Source organism: Chrysemys picta, chromosome 1 (genome assembly GCF_011386835.1).
Source record: "Chrysemys picta bellii isolate R12L10 chromosome 1, ASM1138683v2, whole genome shotgun sequence".
Lineage (NCBI taxonomy): Eukaryota > Metazoa > Chordata > Testudines > Emydidae > Chrysemys > Chrysemys picta.
This window is the reverse complement of record NC_088791.1, coordinates 246048482-246071906: the sequence shown is the minus strand read 5'-3', so window position 1 is coordinate 246071906 and position 23425 is coordinate 246048482. Positions and strand designations below refer to the sequence as shown.

General features: G+C 38.5%; 1 protein-coding gene across 2 annotated transcripts; it reads left to right on the top strand.

Annotated features, from left to right (window-relative positions):
- The first annotated feature begins 9027 nt into the window (after positions 1-9027).
- LOC135980803 (uncharacterized) lies at positions 9028-23174 on the top strand. 2 transcript variants are annotated; one of them, XM_065581022.1, is made up of 7 exons: positions 9028-9169; positions 9247-9345; positions 10997-11080; positions 17576-17692; positions 18280-18351; positions 21869-22016; positions 22250-23174. In XM_065581022.1, the coding sequence occupies exons 1-7, from the start codon at positions 9055-9057 to the stop codon at positions 23013-23015; spliced, it is 1401 nt and encodes a 466-aa protein (XP_065437094.1). In that variant the 5' UTR covers positions 9028-9054; the 3' UTR covers positions 23016-23174. The 2 variants fall into 2 exon arrangements, with proteins under 2 accessions (XP_065437094.1, XP_065437095.1); XM_065581023.1 differs by lacking the exon at positions 10997-11080.
- The last annotated feature ends 251 nt before the right edge of the window (positions 23175-23425 follow it).

Sequence of the window (23425 nt, the reverse complement as noted above, 5' to 3'; positions counted from 1 at the left end):
AAAAACAGCAGTGTGGCCACAGTGGCATAGGCAGTGGCTCAGGTTAGTTGCCCGAGTATATACTTATGATCTCAGCCATGGCTGTACTTGGGTGGTGAGCCCGAGCTGCCACCCATGCCACTGCAGTCATACTACTGTTTTCATTGTGCTAGCTCGAGTGCATGCCTACCCAAGCTGGAAATTACACCTCCCAGCCACAGTGTAGACAAACTTACTATTAGTAGTTCTTGTGGGGGAGGGGGAGTTTCAACCATTTTATTTCCCTGTTGTTATTTTTCCCTTAGACTTCATCTCTCTTCAGAGACTGCTGTCGTTTACAATCTGAATATGAAACAGGCTCTGAGATTTTTGTACTGAAGAACTAAGTGTTTTGGAAAACCGCCTTGGCTTTTATTTACCCATGCAGAAAGGCCAGCAGGGGAATATCTTAGCTCAGAGGCTGTCTAAATAGAGTACCGAATGTATTAATGCTTGTTATAAAGAAGTTGGTGTCCAAATACCAAAAAGGCAAAAGGTCTCAAGACCACTGGGCTTACTACCAAACAGACAGCCAGACCACAGCAGTTTCTAAAATTCTCAATTGGAGCTCTGTGCATACCTCCACTCAGTATAATTGTATAGATTCAAGGCCTAGCTCAGAAGCCCACTTTGGGAAAATGCTTCTTCAGTCCCTCTTCCATTTTCCATTCTTCTATCATCTTCAGAGTGAAAGTGTGTGTTATACCAGACGTTAGCTTCATCTGTGGAAGTAATTTTTTGAAGGAGAAAACTAAAGTCACTCACTTAACAATAGCTGGAGTTTGATGAAAATCTTAATGTCACAGATTCACACAGTGCCTCCTTTCACCCTGTGACAGTTCCCAGGTAACAGCATCTCTGACCCCTCCTTGTCTCTTCGAGCATTCCAACCTCTCAGACCTCTCGTCATCCCCTGCCTGGGGTGGAATCACATAGTTCTCCAACTCAAGCTGGGCCCTGGATGACAGTTCCCTGGTACTAATCATGGTTGACTCAGCAGGTCTGACTTAGTGCCTGCAGTTCTGTTCCCTCTGGAAGCAATGACAATGGTAATTAGAGACCGAACAGTCTTCTTCAAACAAAGTATGAGTTATTAGAACAAAGGCAGTTCAGAGAAAATACACCTTAAAAACAATAAACCAGATTATATGCATGCCTGCTTTTCCCTAAGGCTTATCGTTTCCTGAATCTGGGAAGGCCCAGCTCCTTCAGACACTGCTACAGAGCCTGTGCTCTGGTCTACATCTACAGTACAAACTTATGTCTGTATAACTATGTCAGTCAGGGATGTGGAAAATCCCCTGAGCAACACAAAAAGAAGAACAGGAGGACTTGTGGCACCTTAGAGACTAACAAATTTATTAGAGCATAAGCTTTCGTGGACTACAGCCCACTTCTTCGGATGCATCCGAAGAAGTGGGCTGTAGTCCACGAAAGCTTATGCTCTAATAAATTTGTTAGTCTCTAAGGTGCCACAAGTCCTCCTGTTCTTCTTTTTGCGGATACAGACTAACACGGCTGCTATTCTGAAACCTGAGCAACACAGTTATACCGACCTAACCCCTGGCATAGGGCTTCTCCTGTCCACATAGCTGCCTACCGTCGGCGTAGGTAGTGTCTTCACTAAGTGCTAGAGCCATGCAGCTGCACCGGTGCAGCGCTGTAAGTGTAGACAAGCCACTGACAACTGACTCCCCTTCTTCTCCTGAGAAGTGCTTTTTAGCTGTTTACTGTCTAGTACCCAGCCTGGGGCTGGAAGTATACCATTGTCTCGTAATTGGCACTCTAAACCAGTTGTTCTCAACCAGGGGTACGCAGAGGTCTTCCAGGCAGTACATCAACTCATCTAGATCAGTGTTACTCAACTTCGGGGTTGTGATTCCAGGGTGGGGGAGGTAATGGGATGGTTTTAGGGAGGTTGCAAGTGCGGTGCCAGAGTTAGGGAGTGGCAACCAGGGCAATTGCCTGGGGCCCCATGCCACAGGGGGCCACACAAAGCTAAGTTACATGCTTCAGGCCTGGGTGGCAGGGTATGGGCTTCAGTAGTCTGGAAAGGTTGAGAACCACTGCCCTAAACGTTTGGTCAGAGGTTGCTTATCCAGTGAACCATTGTGTTCTCTTCCTGTTTGAACCTCCCACAGCTCTTATTAAGCTAGATTAATACATTTATACAGGAAAAAATTGTTACGTCTCAGTATTTCCAGACTAATGCATAGCAAATCCTACAGTATTCGTAAGATTATTACACATCAGCTCTACTTTTGTTATATATCCCAATTTGGAGTCTCCCTATTATGACTGGTAGATAGGAATTACAAGGGATTGACCTGTAGTTACTCCTTTACAGACACAGTCTCAATGTGATTATACATCTGGGGTAATGTGTGCTTATTCTGTGTGTATGGTGCCCAGCTCTAAGAGTTCAGTTCTGTAGAGGCAATAAATGCAGGAAACTAGTACCCGGTTAATGACATACGTTAGTTTTTCACCTCAGTTTACATTTCATTTTGATGAGGTTACTCTTGACATAAGGATTTTATACTCACATTCTCAGTTTCTTTAAAGTCCTTGATAAGCCACACTTTCCTCTTGTGTACATTGTTTCTCTTTTTAAATCCTTTTATATAATAGTTTTGGGGTTGTTTATTTTTCTTCTCTCCTGGATTAGAGATATATTTCATTGCTAAAAATTAGAAGCAATATTTTATGGTCAGTGATTCTCATTTACAATTTACTATAGTATTTGACACTTTTAAAACAGTTTAAAATACTGTAGATATTTGCTTTTTTTTTTTTTTCCTTTTCACAAGTAGTCATTCACCTATTTTATTTTAGATCATCGGATCCAAGTTCTGCACCAGAAGCATATGATGCATGAACATAAACTTTCAGAAAAACAAGATGAAGTGTTAAGCACACCTGTGAATATGACAGATGTAAAAGGCAAGTATTCCCAGTTTTTAAATTTCTTATCTATCCTCTTGGGATAGAATTCATCCCTGTGCAGAAGGCCAGCACAAAGTCTGTGCATTACTTACGTCCCACTTCAACTTTAAAAAATTGAGCTTAAGTGAAACTTAAATAGTGCACAGACCTTGCGTTAGCCATCTGAATTTCACACCTATTGTGTGCACATTACAGAATTATGATTTTAATATGTGCAATTATATAGTTTCAGGGCCATCTGTAAAAACACAGTTATTACCAAGTGGAGTGCACATTGATGTGCAAGAGATGTTATCTTCTAACAGTGTGACAACAAAAGCAGCTCAGGTTTCTAACGGTTCTTCAATGCTGATTATTAACAAGCTGCAGAAGATTTTCCCAAATATACTTTTGGACACTCAGTCAAAATATAAGAAAGTGGATAATGAAAACAAAGACGAGGGTAAAAAGAAAAGGATGTTGTTTCCTGATTTGGAGGAAGATAAAAATACTGGTAATAACAAAGACAGCTTAACAAGAACTAATATTACTATAAGATTCCATTCCAATGATAATTCAAGCCAAACTCAGATTGATATTTACAATTTAAAAAATTCAAGAGCGAATCCTGAGGTGCATATTGTCGCCAGCAATATTATTGACCAACAAAATAAAATAAATTCAGTAGTAGTACAAGATGATGTTTTGCAAGTGACCGTAAACAGTTCACTGGATAAAAAAATACAGAATAATACAAAAGTAAGAGGAAAAAGTCTTGCAAAAATTGAGGTTGGAAATATGGAAAGAAACTCCACAGGTAGCAACAGGAAAAAACTTCTTATAGCAGGTAAGAAATTCTTTTCTCTTTTCGATAAAATATTAATTCCCTGTGAAAAGCTATTTCTACATTGTTGCAAAATAAAATGATTTTTACCGTAATATTATTTAAAGACAGATTGTAAACTCCTTACTCACATTGGTGAGTAATTACTCAGATGTACAGTCTCACTGATTTTAATGGGACTACTCATGAGTAAATGATCACTGAATGCAAGTGGTTCTCAGTGTAGTATTTAGATTGTAAATTCTTTAGGTCAGGCACTATCTTTTTATTATGTATGTGAAGAGAACTAGCACAAAGGGAGTCCTACCTAAGCTTTGACTGGGTCTTCTAGTTGCTACTGCAATAAAAATATTCAATACAAACAATAATACCCAAGGACATGTGTACTCCATGAAAAGCTTGATGATTCAGCAAATCACCTGTGCGGCATACTGGAGATCAACTTCAGATAAATTTAAAATTTGAAGTTTTACTGAATTAAATTTGAAAATGAGTAGTCCAATCAATGAGACAAGGTGGGTGAGGTAATATCTTTTATTGGACCAACTTCTGTTGGTGAGATAGACAATCTTTCGAGCTACACAGAGCTCTTCTTGGCGTCTGGGAAACTAACATGGCTACAACAGTATTAGTATTATGTTATTGCAGTGCTGTTGTACATGTTAGCCATGCACAACAGCACTGCATGCATAATACAATCAGTGTAATATTATATGTGTTATTAAATTTGATATTAAATTCTATGTACTCTGGTCCAGATCTTCAAAGATCTTTAGGTGCCACACTCACCTAATTTCCATCTAAATCAATGCACCCAAATACCTTTAGGATCTGGGCCTCTGTCCCTAAATTTGTAATGCAGGAAAACTCTGCAGCACACCGAATTTAAACCACAACTGCAATGTACACATTGTCAGAGGAAACTGGAGGTTTTGACAGATGGGGTTTTGGCTCTCACAAACAAGTATAAAGATGATTTTGGATTTCAGATGTAAACATCTGAATGTGAAATTGATTAATTTTAAAACTCCCTGGTGGTGAAATTGACTAAAATGGACCATGAATTTGGTAGGGCCCTTGTAATAGTTAATATTGATATGTAATTGCCATCATGTTTCAGAGTTAACATCCCATTCAGATGAATGAGAGTTGTTCAGACTTTACAGAGATGCTATTTCAGGCTGTCTGCAGAATCAAGGATATAGAACTGCAACCATTTATGCTTGCCTCATGTTTGGAAGGTTTTCTGTGCAACCATAAATGCTAGAAACTTTCTTCTTTTTAATATAAGATTGCATCCTGAAGCACAATTCTGGAGTATGGATTCTACAGCATATGTCTGTAGCATTATAGAATACATATGATCATAATAATATCTTGTATCTTGATTTCAACTGTAGTTTTTGAGTTTGGATTAATGGCAGTGTATGGTGTTTATTTTGTAACTTTATAATATCAAGTAAAATTTCTCCCACAAAGGAACATAAATGCAAATAGTATTTTTTTAATCTTTCAATTTTGTTTCAGAATTAGGTAAAGTTAAAAAAGTTGATATAACAAGTTATGCACAAGATTTTCCAGTGCTAATAAATAATTTTACTTTGAATAGCTTGTACAGTGTACAAAATCAAGTGCCTTTTACTGGTAAGTAGAAAATGTTACGCTCGGTAAGGGTAAAATTAGCCAAAAGGTCTAGATTTGTAAAACAGATTTTCCCATATAAGCAATATGATGGAGCTATCATGAAAGTGATGCCTTTAATTGGGGGGTTGGTCTAAAGAAAGCAGTTCTCTATTGGCAGCAATAGTGGAAACCATCTTCTACTATCAACTATATTAAAAACATTATGAAAGCTGTAAAGTCAAGCACTCAAAGACAGGAAATGCCGAAATAAGGGTTGCCTGTTCAGTGGAGTATTTGACAGCACAGGAGAGACAGTCTCCCTGTTCAGTTCCAGTGCCCAGCCCCAGCCCAGGGATCCATTGGGAGCAGCAATTACAGGGAGAGTCCTTCTGAGCCCTCATAGCCCTGGGCTGGCGCATGCTAAATTGCTCTGTGTGTGGATGGCAGATGCACAATCTGGTCAGCACTAGGAGCTGTGAGAGGCATAAGCATGCTCAGTGAAGATTGAATCTTCAGAGATTTTAGCTGCTAAAATATAAGTCTCTACTGAGCATATGCAAACTGCAGTTTATCAAAGACTTATGATGTGATTAAACTTGGGGGAATTTTCCCGGGGATAGCAAAAGGCACATTCCTGACACACAGGCCACCCCACTGCCCGATTTCAAGTCTCTACTCCAAAATATGGGGGTAAAACAGCATTTCAAAGAAAAAGTCTCAAGAATTTTTTTACATTTTTCCTAGTCTTGTTCTCTGAAATGGCTGAACAATTTTGGCTGAAACCTAAAAATAAATAAATAAATAATCAGCCCAAATAATTAAAGTATCACAAAGTTATCAGCAACTAAAACAGGAGCTAATAATAGGAAGTGTCAGGCAACCTTAATAATAAGCAGTGCTATCAGCCCTGCCTAAAATAATAATAATGATGTTGAAGGGAGGGATGCAGGAAGAATTATGAAAGGAGAAAACATAGCTTTCAAGAAAGCTGTTTCACTGTTTTGAAACCTCCCCTCCTTCAATTTCTCTTCTAGCTACTGAATTCCTAATTTAATAAATCTCAACTGGTAGCTGGAGAGCTGCTTGATTGAGGTGAGCAAGCAATGGATAGGAGCAACAGCAGTAAAAACTGAAGTTCTATACAATCTCAAATGTTTGTGTACGGACACCTGCACTTGCTGCTGCTGCTCAGTGTCTCCTTCAGTATTGCCTATTGGTGGAGGCTGATCTCCCTGGCTAGGTCCAAAACTTGGAAGGTCCTCAGTCCCTTCAATTCCAGTTGATGCCACTGAAGGTCTGATTCTGCTTCAGAACTCCTGTTGCAAAGGGCATATGCAAAGTCTTTGAAAATGGAGCAGATGCACCACATCAGTTTACACCAGCTGAGAATGTAGATTGATAAATTTGAATTAACAATTGTGAATGAAATTTACTCTGTCTCTGTTTTTCCACTTTTCTGAGTGGGATAGTGCTCCAGTAGTAGACCATCTACTGATTTGGGGACAGGGGAATGACCAGAATTTTCCTGTTGAAAAGTCTAATCCCTAGATAATCAAAATGCTTTTCACACAGCAAATGGTTTTTTATTGATGTAAAGCCAATACATTAACCAAATCATAGCACTGATTTTCATTTTCACCAAATCAATTTTAGAAAATTTAATATTAAACATTGTACATTTACAGATTTGACAACCAATAGTATGAAAAAAACAAGTAGTCATTCAGCATTTTTTGAAGAAACTTATCCAACAGAGAGCAAACCAACAGGTTAGGAAAAAGATATTTAAAAAAAATTGTATGTGTTTTCCCCCTTCAGAAACATTGTATCATGAAGAGCTTGACTATTTAACATTTTCCATCCTTGAATATTTCCCACCACAGAAACTGTGAAAATTGGTTCTACTTTCAGTTAATCATCTGTCTGCTACAGGAAGCCTATTAAAAACTTCTTGTATTTGACACAAAATTATAAAACTTTGCAGAGGTGACAGAGAAGGGGATCTCATTCATAGAGAAGCCCGTATGTTCCTTTTTATGGCATTTTCCCCTGTAGCTACATATGTTTTTTCAGCCTTAATTGCAGCTTAAAGTTTGCTCTGGGAATTTTGTAGAGATACGATTAAGTCACGCAAGGAATTTTTGTGACAAAGCTGTTACTACAATTTGAGAAGAGTACCTATCTTCTGGGCTGCCACAGTGGGTGTAGGATAGAGATTTGGAAGCTGTTCTTCTAAAGCCTCCCTTTTTGTTTCTCTTAAATACTGGTATGTTGTTGTATTTGGTTATGAAGAAGAGCAATTTTCCGATTCATTGGAAGGAATTTTGCCTTTAGAACCACCTCCTTCCATTGTTGCTCTGTAACCATAGTTGATTGAGAAGCCTGTTTCTGAGATCAGTGATGAAATATATAGCAATATAGATGCTTCCACCACTACCTCAGAGGTAGCAGACAGAGGCAAATTGCTAATATAGCTTACTTTTCCTGAGAGGCATCAGCATCAAAAGTGTCAATCAATCAGAGAAGAGTTTATTTGCATTTGGCATTTATTTAGTTTAGGATTCCTTTATTACTTCAACCAGGAAACAACCTCAATATGTTATCCAATTAGTGTACATAGTGTTAAAAGTAAAGATAAGTTTGTAAGTTATACCAATGTAACCCAGGAAACCTAACGTTAAGCCCTACCTAACATCATTGTGTTTACTGTAGGAAGTTGCCCACCATATGTACTGAGGTACAGTAGGCTGAATTAAAGATTAAATGGCAGTTTTACCTTTCACAGGCCAATGGGCGTTTGTACAACTGAAGTGCAATTTATTGTTTTTATCATCTTGTGCTGTGTCCCCCCCCCTTTTTTTTCCTTTTTTTTCTTTTTTGCTTTTCTTTCATGCATTTTAGAGGCCTTTTAATGAGAAGGGGATATGACAGGCAAGTTTAATTTTTCATCCCATTTTTACAATAGCAGTGGATGTCACTTAAGAACTGTAGCTTCAGATGGAGATTACAACACTTCCTTCAGGATGCCAACTCCCAGCCTAATGGGCATCCAGTTCCAATGGACAGCTTTGAAAATCTTAGCCTAAACATGTTCCCCATATCTTTTACATATTTATATTCTAATAAGGAACAGTCCAGCTTTTGACTGATCTCTGCAAGAAAGGAAAATGAGGGTAATTGGACTCACTAGAAATTATGACCAGTGTTTTTTAAATTCTGTTTTATTTTATTTTCTATGAGCTACTGGCAACTAATGGTTCTGTTACTCTCAAAACTTATTAGAAAAGTTCTGCCTGAATGCTTAGCACTGAGAAATCCTGACTGCGAGCACCAGTGTGTCTCTGACACTCCAGTGTGGCTTGTTCTGCCATCGTTGTAAGCTGCCAATCTAACAAGCCTGTTTTTATTTCTGTCTCCAGTATGTTCTTCCACTGAGCCATTGCATTGGTGAAGCCATTTACATTTTTAGTTTTGTTATCACAGAGTGTTCTCGTAGAAGCCCTAAAATCCATTTGCATCTACTCATTGTATGGCACCTCTTTACTAGCTACTACCACTTTACTAGCTACATAATTAAATCATTCCAAAAGATATTTTCATCCTCATTTTTGATTGGCAAAAATACTGTTCATTACAATTAAAGTATGGAAGAATTGACCACAAGTGTTTTCATATGTTTGTTTGCAGGTCTGCCTGAGTCTGCTACTTATCCATTTCGTCAGTTGAACCGTATTTTACAGACGCTGGAAGATCACATGGGTAAATCTAAATATTTATGGTATAACTTTTTAAATATAAGATTCAATCACTTTCTAGTAACTTAATATTTTTTATAGGTGTTCAAACATATAATCTCCAAGGTGTAAAAGGAAACCATTCTCAAGTGTCAGTGAGAATGCTGAAGAATGTATTACAGGACTTACAGAAAGAATATAGTATGTATATTTCACTCTCCATTAATATTTATATTTTGTAAACATAACATTGTTATATTAGAAATATGGATGAACACACGTTAACATACTGGACACAGAGAGTATCAAATCCTCCACTGATGTAAATTGGTGAAGTGCCACCAAAGTCATTGTCAATTTACATCAGCTGAAGATCTGGTACAAGGCCTCTATTTTCAGTTCAGTTTTAACTTGGACTACAGACAGTTGCTATATAAACTTCACACAGTGTAAGAGGTACTGGTAAATAACATTATTAAAATCCAGAAACTATGAAATTGTGTGCTGAATGCCTCCAATAGCTAGGATGAGAGAGGCAAACGTTACCAGATAAGAAATGTAACTACGTTTACATTTCTTGAACAGAGAGAAAAAGGCATGCAAAACAAATAGCCATCTATTCTTTTAAGAACTTACAAATAAAGGCCCTGATTCTGCAATTGCTTATGTACCTGCTTAAGTTCAAGCACATGAACAGTCCCATTGATTTTAGTAATGATTTCAGTAGATAAATTTAATGGGACTTATTAATGTGCTTAAAGTTAAGCAGGTAAATACGTGATTGCATGATCAGGGGCTAATTTATTACCCCTAAACTATGTACACAATGTAATTAAAAAAAAATCCTGCTATAAAAAAAGCTCCCTCAAATGCCGTACCAAACATATTGGTGGCTATAGTATGTACGCACATAAAAATCCTGCTGCCACTGAACTTAGATCAGAAGTACATTTCACATAGGCCTAGAGCTGGTGCTAGGGGCATGCAAAGAGTGCAGATGCATGCAGCACCCTATTTAGTAGCCCAAGCAATTAAACAAATAGGAAGGTGCTAGAAGGTGAAACCTCTTGTTAGGGAAGGGAGAGCAGTGGTAGTCAGAGGAGTGCCTGAAGAAACTGAAGCCTCTCTCAGCAGTTCTCACTCTTCCTCTGGAAAGAGGTACAGCAAGCATTGTGTAGACCACTGAACAACCAGTCATCAGCTGGTATGCCATGTTCAGTTCAGTGATGGAGAAGGCGCCATGCCCTGTTGCCATTGAGTTTAGTGGCCTATCGATCCTACTATTATTTCTGCTTTTAGAATTGGATCTGAGAAGTCATTGCAGTAGAACAATGGGTAAATGCTTTTCTTTTTCAAGTACCTTTTCCAGCACTAGAAAAAATTCACCTCCTCATACACATTTGTGACATTGAATAGTATAGTATAACCATGCTCTGCTCAGGGTAGCCTTTCTTGAATAAATATTATTTCATCATGGGGAAAGACACTGAAAACAGACAATAAATACTGAGTAGAGAATGTTGCTTTAATGAATATTTTGCCCGAGTAAAGACTTAGGAGTTGGCCCTGAGAATACAGAACAAAGACTCACTAGTAAAGAAAAATGAAAATACAAAGAAATACACAAAACCAAAGAATAAAAGAAAGGAAATAAAATATTTCTGGGCCTGATTTATTAATAGCTTGAAAGGCTCATTTGTTACGGATTAGGTTGAGAACAGCAATTCCCCGAGTTGCTTGTAAGCAATGAAATATATCAGCACTGCAACTTGTCAATGCAATACTTTGAGTTTATAGAAGTAAAAACATTTTTAAAATAAACATTTTCTCCCCTCCCTCTCTTGTTGTATAGAAACACAGGTGCCTTTAACAGTTAGTAAGAGTATGAACTCTTCAGTCATGGAAAACATTCTTCAAAATTTAAAAAAACATAAAGGTAAGGGAAATGTGGATTGATTGCACATAGAAAGAAAATAGCAAACCAACATGCATATTAATAGGGATGTAATTATAGTAGCCCTTGGCTGTTAGAAATCTGCTTCCAACAAGTTTCATTTTCTGATTCAAGGCTGACAAGTGTAAAGGTCCTTCTAAGATATTAAGTATTTTAAAAGCTACATAAGAGAAAAACATGTTTTGAAGTTTTTACTGAAGCAAGTTAAGAATATACAGCATTCCTAACAAAAGCTCATCACATGTAATTTTCAAGGCCATCAGTTAAAATAGGTCCTGATACAGGAAGATACTAAAACACTGGCTATCAGTCAGGTAGGGAGAGTCTTCCCAACCCTATCATTCAGAGCTATCAGAAGAGACACCACTTCCCCAGCATCATTCCCTGGCACCTCCACTGCAGTGTTTATAGCAGTAGGAGGGGGCAGAGTCCATAGGGCTGAGTGATCGCAGAACAAGTTTGTTAATGTCCCTCAGGAAGCAAGAAGTGCCCCACAACTGTGGAGGCCGGCCAGGCATGGCTCTCACTTTGGCCTATTGTGATCATATCAAAAGTCATGGATTGTAAGGTATTCATTCACATAACTCTTGGGGTTTCAAGTGTAATTTGGTGTCTTCGCAGCATATTTTACATTATGTATGATTTTAAAAGTGCCCTAGGAAAAGCAGTTTCACACAGGAGTAATGGTTTGTGTGTTTTTAATTTGTTTTTGAAATTTAATTGCATAAGGGGCAATGATTATTTACATCCAGAGAGCACTCTCAGTCCTGCTTAATCTCCTGCCACTTGTCACTTAAATTCATGTCACTTTAAGTATCCATGAATGAGTCTTTCTCCCAAGGGAAAATGGCACAGAACTGCATATGGGCATGTGCTGCCTGATGTGCACTTCCCTGATGGAAACATCAGCAGAGAAGACAGTGGAGAATGGACCCTGAATGTTAATAAACTAGTTAGTTAATCCCAAACCATCTATCTGCAAGAGGCAGAGAGCGAGCAAGCTGGGGCACTCCATCTTTTCTACCCCATTCCCACCCAGCTGCTGAAAAGATGACTTTACCCTCTTGTTCCTGGCTGCTGGGAGGAAAGGGAGGCTTTCTGCTACTGTACCCCGGTAGCTCTCTTCTGCCCCCTCTGTGATTAGGGGCAGAGACATTTTGGCAGTTATAGCATTGCTATGCATTTTGACTGAATGCTGGAGCTGTCCATCTACCTGATCTATGGGTATGGGACAGAGCAGGGAGTGCTGCTTTGATTGTCACTGCTATAGCTCTGCCTAGATAAGAGCAAGTGGAGTATCATTCAGTGATAGCAGCAGCAGGACTCAGGGTTTGCAAAAGGCAGCAGGTGGCAAACACAATGGGCCCTTTCAGAGCGCAGGCCCTACTTACAGGTCATCACTTCTAGCTTCCCTTCTCTACTCGATATATCATTAGCTACTATTTATTTTCTTAGAATTTTTACTATCATAGATTCAGTTTCTACTTTAAGGAACAGCTCCAGCATGACCCAACATGCTAAAAGAGTCACAATTGAAGACATTAACTTTTTTATGCAAGATGTTACACAGTAGATCTCTAAAGACAGGAATCTGATGTCATTTGCAGTGAACATCGTAGAGTTGAATCGGCCTGGGGACAAAGAAAAAGCAAAAATGTTTTGTGATAGGTAGTTTATTATATATACTGTAACTATTTGCCTTGTACAGTGTTTATGCTGCCTACTAGCAACAATCTCAAGAGAGAGCTTTCATTCTGTGGAATTTCCTTAAATTAAGCAAATTGTAATTAACAGGGAATAACAGAAATATTTGTTGTGCTATCCTTCTGCTTGCAAATTATTCTGTATTTGAAACACGAGATGCTAGCAAGTCCTTCTGTGATTAGTATGTAAAAAAATCTTTTTCAAGGGATAATTAATTTCCCCCCTAAAACATTTATACTAATCTAGTTCTTTCATTATTGAACCAAATTCATCCCTGGAGTAACTTCACTCATGTCAGTATTATTACTTTAGAAATGAATTTGACCAAAACATTTTAGAAAAGTCATTCTAGAATGGTTTCTTTATGAACCAGTTCTTTAAATTATCGAAGCTGAGATTTGAAGTTATCTGTGTTGGACCTTTGTTCCTTAAGGCACCATAGTTGCCAAGCCAGTCTCTCTCATTGCAGCTTCAGAGACAATGTGCAATCCTACAAAGTTAGCAGGCTGCTGAACTGTTGAGCATTAAAACTAGGGCAGGATTAAGGCAATTCAGGGCCACACCTTTAGGCCAGGACCCTTCCTCCCACTTGAAGTGGTAGTGGTTGAGGGCTTGTCTCCCAGAGAGTCAAGGATATGGAGCCCCCTTCCTCCCTCTCCCCCCCCCCCCCCCGAGTGAGAATAGGGCTCTCCCCCTCCCCTTAGGAGCATCAGGATTGTTTTGATGGGTGGTCCCACCCAGAGCAGTGAGGCTTAGAGCTAACATCCCACAGTGGGTACTTCTAGATTGCAGGCACTGGCTGTGATTGCAGCTCAAGCCAACATATTTGAGCAAGCTTTTCTCTACTAATGCAGGTCTTGGCTCAGCGAGGCTGTGGCAGCACGAGCTGTATGAACCTGTCTAGAACGCTGGGTAATTAGGCGTGGGGTTAGCCTGTGCTGCAGCTCATGCTGCCAGTTTCACTATTCCAGGACCCCAGCTAGCTAGAATAAAGCTAGCTCACATATGTCAGTTCAAGCAGCAGTTACACTTTACACTGCCATAAAAGACCCATGGCACGGCTCCAGCTAGCCCGGATCATCTGACTGAGGCTCGTGGGACTTGGGCAGCAGGGCTACAAATTGTAGCATAGATGTTCAGGCTGGAAGCTGGGCTCTGAAACCCCGTGATGGTGGTGTGTCTCAGTGCCCCAGCCTAAGCCTGAGCATCTGCAATTCTGAGCCCCACAGCCCAAGCCCAGTGAGCCTGAGTCAGTTGACCTGGCTTTGAGACTTGCTGCTGTGGGGTTTTTTGTGCAGTTTAGATGGACCTGAGCTGGCTGGGGTAGTTCACACCTCTTAAGACATTGTTCCAAGCTGTCAGCTTACTCAGGCAGGCCTCACTGCATTGGTTACACGTGGCTCACGTTTTTAAACTTTTTTCTTTGGAAGCAAGAGGACTAGGCATTACTTTTTTGGAGGGGAAAAAAAAAAGCTGATATTGTGTCATCATAATGTGATTCCTGGAGCTGGGGTCCTAGACATGGGCTTTAAAAGTTCATTAATCCTGCTGTGACAAAGTCCTATTTTCAGTCATGACTGACACATTAAGCTGTGGGTGTCTCACATTTTCCACAGTTTGTTCTGTCCAAAGGTGAATTCTGTTTGGTTACTTTGAGCAAAAATAATCCAGCCATTTTTTTTTCTTTTTTTTCTTTTTTTTTTTTTTAGTGAGGGGAGAACGAGGAAAACATATTTTTCGTACTTTGAAATTCTTGCAACTTTTGGAGTTCACTACCCAACAGTCAAAAATGCTGTGCTTTGAATACTGCAGTTTGTCATGGAAATAGTTCTCATTGACAAATAGTACATATGTGGATTTACTCTGGAGGAAACTGGTTTGGATTTGACCAAATTCTGAGTGTTTGAAAATTTCACAATGAGCAGACAGTAATTTTTTTGCTAAGCTTGTTAAAGACAAACCTATTACATCTTGTGCAATCATAAGATGACGGTGACCCGACGGTGTGGTGGTACTTTTTTGGTATGCTACCCCTATACACATATAGTAGATATCCATAGAAAGTGACTGACCAATGTTCTTGGGTTTGCTTTCACTCCTACAATGTAAGTAACTGGTCCCCAGATCACCTGAAGAGCCCTTTCTGTTCCCGTCCCTCCCTCCCCAAAGAACCTGGAACCTGTGAGATAAACTCAGGGAAAAAATGATCAGAAAGTGGTATAGTTAACTCAGGAACAATACGTATTATCGCTTTCATTCATCTGAGAACGTCTAGGTATGCTAAAGACCAAATTGCAGATTTAATGAGTTGTTACTGTCCCAGTTGTACAGAGGAAAACAGTTCTGGAGAATTCAAGATATTCTGGTGCTTTGGAACGAAACGGTTCTCTTTCAATACATGCAAGTTTGATATTTGGCATGTGCAATAACAGTTTCCTTCATATGCAGCCATCATCTATTGAAGCCTGCAAATTCATTAATTGCATGATAAAAAAGTTTTATTTCACTTACTTATAATTGCTTAGTGAAGATTTACCAGAGAAAGATTTGTTTTTACTTCCATGCCTGGAAGAGAGATCAGACCATCAGACTGATTTTGAAAAATGTGCCATTTGGCATTTATTAGAGATTGCTATTTCCAGGTAAAGATCTTATAGGTCAGAGTAGCTCATTTTCTAACTTAATGCTATTCATCTTCGCTCTCCTCCTCACAGGTCCCTCATACAATTGGTGACTATGTTCCGATTCATATAATTTTGGGCTCCCACAGAAAAGCTTACATACCATATTGAAGGAATTAATCTTGCTTCTGTTTTACAAGGTTTTTTTAAAAAAATATTCCTGGGATTTCCCCACGTAGAATATTCTAGGTAATTTATATGGGCCTCCAACCACACTGCTAAAGATCAGTCTGTACTCTCTTGCATGCATCCATTCTTTCATCTACAAACTGTTCCCAGCCTATCGGGGATGTCCTAGTTATTGAAAATTAGACATGTGGAAACGATTCCATGGTTGCCATTTAAAAGAAATAACTTGCCAGTAGATATTATGGCCATACTTATAGACGATATAGTGACAGGTTCTTTAGAAATGTAGGTAGGTAGTTACCTATCTGCAGTAGATACTACACTGTCCCCCTATTCTTGGAATAGGCAATAATTGTGGTAAAGGGTAGTACAGGTTGGCAAATACCAATTTTTAAGTGGTGTCCACTGTCCATTCATAAGTTATATTGCTGTTTAAACTCCTTTTCAGAAAGAAGGATGTTTGCTGGCCAATGCAGTGTGATCACTGCTGCTGCTACTTGATAACTGTTACCGATGGGCTAAGAATTGCACACACCACTGCTCTGTACTACAACTACTATTTCTTGCCCCCCCACTCCTCTAGCTCACTTGTTTATCTCATCCACTTGTTATATCTTGTTCTTTTTTAGAGTGTAAGGTCTTTGGAGCAGGTACTGTCATTCACTGTGTGTTTATACAGAGCTTAGAGCACAAGAGTATCGAAGCCTCTAGGGTTCACAATAATAATGATTCACAAGGTCTTTAGAACCTTTCCCATGAGACCCTCCCCATTACTCCACGTCTTCCTCACTGCTCTTTTTTAAGGTCACTTCTCCCCCAACCTTCTTTTGTCCCTGTCAGCATATGGAAGTTTGTAGTGGGAGCTGGTTCTAATAAGTTGTTAGTTTTGTGTTGAATATTGCATTAGCTGTTAGACATTTTTCAGTTACATGACAAATGTTTTGTACTTTGACTTTGTTACTAGTGTTACTTTTTGTATTTATACTGATGTAACATGTTATGAACCAATATTTGTTACCCATTTCCTTTTTGATTCATTAATATTATGGGATACAAACTATTTGAAATATAAAACATTTAAAATATTTTACCATAAAACCAAAAAAAAAAAAGGGATATTAATTTTCATCCTAAAATTGGATGAAAGACTGGTGAAAAGACTCCAATTGACTTCAGTGAGCTTTGGAGCAGAACCTTATAGTATAAAAAGCACATTAAATGTTTATACTTTCATTTAAAACCAAATGGCCAGAAACATGATCATACACTATCACCTCCCACCCTCCTATCACAGACAGAGCTTTTTTGGGGGGTGGAGGGGGGAGATGAAGGTCTATTGGTAATATGTGTGAAATATATATGTGGCAGTGGGGGGTAGTTTAATATAATTCTAACTGACTATATTTAGACTAAGTATCTTTGGTTTGGTAGTGCTGCTATTTTCATGGGCTGCATATTCCTCATTCATTTTTACCAGGGTGCCTTGAATATATCTTGGCGGTGATTTGGCTCAGTCCACTTTCTATCTGGATATTGTGCCTATAGTGTCAGGAGTCTACATAATAGGACTTGCTTCTACAAAATTGTGGGGTGGTGTTTGTGTTTTTGTTAATAAACTATTCAGCATCTTACTGTAATGTGCTAAAAATGCAGTAATTGGAAGGTAAAGTAAAATATGTGCGATTTAGAAGTCACCCAATATGTCTGGTTTATCTATCTGCATCAGTTAACTTGATTTTGAAAACTATTATGTAGTTTAATTCCCCCCCCCCCAAAAAAAAATAGGGGGGTTCGGTTTTGTTTGTTGGTTGGGGATGGGTGGGTGAGATGACTCACTCACAAAAATACAAAATGATCTTTAACTTTTAAAGCCAAGAAATATTACATCATTGATATGGTCATAATCAGGTAGTGAAGACTTAACGAATGCCATTTTAAAATTAATTATTTTCTCTTATTAAAGAGAAGTCAGAATTCAGTGAAAAGGAAAACAAGACACAGACACCTTTTGAGGGACAAAGTCGCAGTCTACAAGTCTCAGATGAAAATATAGACCAATTTAAAGCAACACTTGTGCCAGGTAATATCCATTCATTACAAACTGGAGTAGCAAATCAAAATGTCTGCTGTACGTAATGTCTCCAGTTTTATCTCTTAGTGTAATAACCACTAAATGGCTTTTCACTTCAGTTGTTTCCTGCTAAATAGACTACTCCCTACACACCACAGGCTGATTTTATATTAAACGACAACAGACTGCACCCAAATATTAGGGGTCATAGTCTGTGCTTGCCTCAAACTGAACTCCAAAGTTGTACCTGAAAGTTTTGCATTCACAAAGCAGGTAGTTAGACATGTAACTACCCCTGCAGGTGTACACAGTGTCAGAGGCCAAGCTTTAAATTATTAATAACTGTCAAATTTTTCAAAATAAATCAGAAAAAGCTTTTCTAAGTTTATCTTCTTGACTTTAGCGTCTAGCTATCTCTGCCATAGGTGCATTAGAAATGCCTATATTGGCTCGCCACAGCTCCACATTTAACCTGTTAGCATGTCACAGTTATGGGCTGAGTAAGTGATTGCTGAGAAGCCATAATTTGCCTTAGTGCTTATTGTACTACTAATTAAGACACACTTAGAATTTACTTTTTCCCCCCTCCCAAACAGAACCTACAAGTGTCACAACAAAGGCAAACATGAAGGATGCCAAACGATTTGAATTTTTTAAAGAGCATGAAGGTAAAATATTGGCTGTTACTTATTTAAAAAAAAATAAAGCTGCACATTAAGACAAGGGTTTAGTGTAGGCAAACAGATAAAATACCAGCTTGCTCTGCCTGCCCATCTCAACAAAATGTATTGTAGTTTAGTTAAAAGGAGTCTTACCTAATGCAACAGGGGTATAATTTCAGCTTTGTTGTCCTGTATTTATTGACTTAGTAAGCTACTGCTATATTTAAACTCTTGATTTATGCCTTTCAGTTGAGTTTTATTCAGCTAAAATGTATTGTGTGTGTTCAGCTGAAAGAGGGCAAACATTTTTCTATGGCTATGGCAATTTGTTTGCATAGACCTCAATTACAACATTAAAAGGGCAGATTGTGTTGTTGTTGGGCTGCTTAGATTACAATAAAAGCATCTAATGAGAAATCAGAGCTAAATACGATACAAAAACTATGGTCTACCTATTTACTAAATTTAATTTGGTACTCAAGCTGCATGGCTTTGGTTTCAGAATTCATCAAACAAGTCACAAGAAAATAATTTACAGATAGTTCACCAGTAAGGCTCTGGGTTAGCAGGACTTTATGGAATAAAGCTCAGCCGACAGATAAAGAAAAGTTAAATAAATGCAATATTGCTATTTTTAACATGAATGCAACAAATAAATGTGTGTGGATGTATTTTCCCTCAACCAGCCAATCATCCAGTTGAAAACCTACAGCATGTGATTCCTAGAAATAGACTATGGGAAGAAAGGGCTACTAGTGGCATTTATTGGAGAGAATAAGGTGGAGTCCAGTAGCAGCACTGCTGGATGGTAGTCTCTCTCTATTGCATTGAGAGATTATTTACGTTAATGGATTTTAGTATCAGATATATGCTAAATTACTGCTATAAATGCTGGCTTTTGGATTCCAGAGAACTGTTGCTGCAGATTAGGTTGCCAGAATTAAGGGTGCTGTTTCTAAGGAGTAGATTTAGTACAACGTGTGTCCAGCTTCTATGCATACTGATTTTTCTGGGCTTCCAAAGCTTCCTTCTGAAGCCAAATGTTTACTGGCAGAGCATCTAAATCCAAGGTCAGATTACTGCAGAGGCAGTACACATAGCCCTGAGGGAAGATAATCATCTCTCTAGGGACAACCTCAACTCAGCTGAAGGAGCATCATTGATTGGCTTTGAAGGGGGGGAAATCATCACAATGAATTATATTAAAGGTAGAGAGATTAAGTAAAATGTTGAAATGGGTCCTAACAAAACAAAAAGGAAGAGCAACGAAGAAGGGGGGAAGGAAAGCAATACCGACACTAGAAGAGAGATGGAGACTAGTAGGTACAGGGTCTGGGAAGCGGGGGTAGGGTGGAGAGAAGTCATAGAAGCAAATAGCTTACTTATAGGTGCAGGACTGTTTGACAGAAACTCAGAAATCTCTTCCCCCTAAATCTTACTCTTTGAAAGAGATAGAAGGGTATTTCATTATTACACATAACCCCCTACAATATGATCAGACATTTTAAACCATAGCTTGTTGCTATTTTAAATATATTTATTAAGCATGACCATCTATTCACTCATCTCCGTTATTACGATGCTTCTATGAGTTAGGAGGAGCTATTGTGTGACAGAGGCACATATGGAGTAGTGACGAGTCCTGTTTTAGATCTCTCATAAACAAGGCTTAAAAAGTATTTGGGGAGAAACAGAGGGCCACATTCAACCTGAAGTAAATGGTGGTAAAGCCAAATTTAGCAGATATTTTAAAAGTGCTGTAAATTAAACATGTTTAGGGCATGATAAAGTGAAAGTTGCAAGTTTGGCTTTCATTGGCTATGCAAAATAAGTGTAGCTTCGTGCTGATGGAGTGGAAGAGTGTTGTAATGAGCAGGGAAATGAAAGCTGCCCTCCCCATTCCCTCCCACCCCCTCCCCATTCTAATTTACATCCACACCATCCTCAACACATTTGGGAGAAAGTCCAGGCCCAGCATAAGCCGGAGCAGCTACCATTAACTTCTACACAAGTTGTATCCACTTATGCCAGCCTTGAATTTGACCCTAGAATACCAAATCAGGGGTTACACTCATTTTTACACACCCACTGAGGGTTTAGCTTAGCAAGCTACATCACTACTTGCCTAACTTTCAGTTTATGAATAATCCCAATTGTAGGTCAGATTCAGTATCCTTTTACACTTTAATTAGTGGTGTAAAATGCATGTCAGGTTTAAGTAGTAGTATTAAACTTGCACAGTTTTGACATTTAGCCCTCAATTCATGAAGGTTCTTAAGTACAATGCTGAACTTTAAGGGTACGGCTTCATTACCCGCCGTATCGGCAGGTAGCAATCGATTTATCCGGGATCAATATATCGCATCTCGTTAAGACGCGATATATCGATCCCCGAACGCGCTCACCGTCGACTCCGGAACTCCACCAGAGCAAGCGGTGGTAGCGCAGTCGACGGGGGAGCCGCAGCCGTCGATCCTGTGCCGTCTGGACCCCAGGTAATTCGATCCAAGATACTTCGACTTCAGCTACGCTATTCACATAGCTGAAATTGCGTATCTTGGATCGATCTCCTCCCCCCTCCCCCCCCATGTAGACCAGCCCTAAGCATGAGTAGTCCTAGGAGTCTATAAACTTAAAGTTAGGTACATGTGTAAGAGTATCTTCATGAATTAGGGCCAAAGTGTCACATCAGTGAAAGTTACAATACTTCACTTCTTGCACCTATCTAATTTACCCCACCATTTAAGTCGCTGATATGTTGTTTGAAATGTCCTTAATTTGGATAGGTTATATGACAGCAAGATTCCAAGGCAAAGATAATTTGTACACCTCTACCCCGATATAACACGAATTTGGATACAACGCGGTAAAGCAGTGCTCGGGGGGGGGGGGGGGGAGGCGGCTGCGCACTCCGGCGGATCAAAGCAACACGGTTTCACCTATAATACGATAAGATTTTTTGGCTCCCAAGGACAGCGTTATATCGGGGTAGAGGTGTATTTAAAATTGGTCCAACGATGTAAACACTAAATACAATGCTGGGTTTAAATAATAAAACGTCACAGCCTTCCTTAAATATTGAAATTACAGTTCACTTCCTGTTGACACTTGAGGACCACAGGATTGGCCTTACTAGCAAAGCTTTTAGCATGAATAGGAAAGAATGTATTGTGGTTCTCATGTATGCTTGTCTGTTAGCTGATCTGAGTGATTGGAAAGGGAGTTTGGCTGAATCCTTACTAGTTGATCTAGACAAAGTATTTAAATTGCCATAGTCATAAGAGCATTTCAAGAAAATATACCAAAAATATATCCCGAAGTGCATAAGTTGCATGACTTTGAAGAGCTCTGTTTGGTGCTACTTTAATGCAAAAATGTAACAGGATTTTTACTAATGCAAAGAAATTACAAAAAGGAGAAGAATGTTTTACTATGATTTGCGGCAATGTTTAGAACACATTGTAAAATTATTAATAATACACTAATTTCCCCCTCTAATGTGGAATTGTACAATTTCCTTTAGGTATTCATGACAGGAAAAAAGCAAAAGCTGCAGATCTTAAAGGCCTTCTAAAGCACATTATCATAGCCTGTGTAGCGGTCACTGGTTTGATATTGGCTGTAATAGTGTTGATGCACATATTTACTTCAATATTTGCGAAGAACAAACAGTGAGTTGTTGTTTCTCCCCCATTATATAGTACATGGTTGCTATCGAATAATTAAGATGTTATGGTTAGATCCACATAATGGTTTTTTGAATTCTGGAACACAGTGTTAATTCCTCACAGTAAAAGACAACATCAGATGGTAAATTAGGTTTCTGCTGTAAGATAATTTTTGAATTGTTATCCAAATTCATAAAAGTATATATTGCTTTCTGAACTTATTTTTATTATTGTAGGGAACCAGTAATAACTAATACTTACAACATTTACAAAAGAGAAAACCCAACAAAAGATGAAGCCAAATCAATCTCAGAAATAGATTGCAAAGAACTGAAAAAAGACATTGCTGTAGTGAAAAATCAGTCTGAACATAGTAACCTGAATCAACTACCAGTGCATTTACCAAAAGACAAATCTAAAGAAAATGGCCAAGACTTAGAACCTTCAGAAAAACAACCAGGCCATAATACTTCCTCCATTAACTCTCCATCAAAAAGGATTGATGAAAGAAATACAATTCTGTCAACGTCAACTGAAACTTTAGAATGTAACCACTCTTCACAAATGCCCCCTGACAATTGTTCGTCTTCAGAAATGAAAACATGCAAGAACCACAGAACAAGACCTAGAACTTTAAAAACAAATCAATCTTGTCACAAACCAAGACAACATTGTACAGAACCAAAAGAACATGGTTATCAAAGACTACGGGATAAAGATATTGCTCTTCATAGAAAGCATTTACACCATCAAAGATCATCTAGGCATGACAAACATAGATCAAAGTCTACAAAATGTAATACAACTCATTCAAATTGTTCACTTCTAGATGGATGTTGTCATGACTCAAGTCCTAGTGATGATTCTTCATCAGATGTATTCATTTCTTCAGATACAACTGCAAAAACACATCTGTCAGAAATATCCCAACATGATGGTTCAAAGTGTACATATTCTCAGCACAGAATGGGTTCTTGTAGCTCTGATTCATATTCTGATTAGAACATTAGTAGCATTCAAAGGAGTAAACATCATCATTCCACATGATCAGTGATATCCAGCAGCATGTAGTACCAATCATTTTACCACGTGTGATCATGATAGTCCTGTGAGTCCTGGAGGTTGTTTTCTTTTGTAATCATGCTAATAAATAAATATTTTTATATTAGGCTTCAGTACTTGCTAATGTAGAGATTAGTTTCAGGTTTGTTAATGACATCTTATAAACTATTAAGCTAACTTTCACATTTTCTTTATATGTATGAGTTTTCACAATGCCTATAACTAACATTGCAATACTAATACCATAAATGAGCCACACAGAAAAGACCCATACTGAATGTGAATCTATCAAGTCTTTTGGATTTTTTTTAAACAAATTTTTTTGTCTCAATTCCCCCAACCCCAGTGAT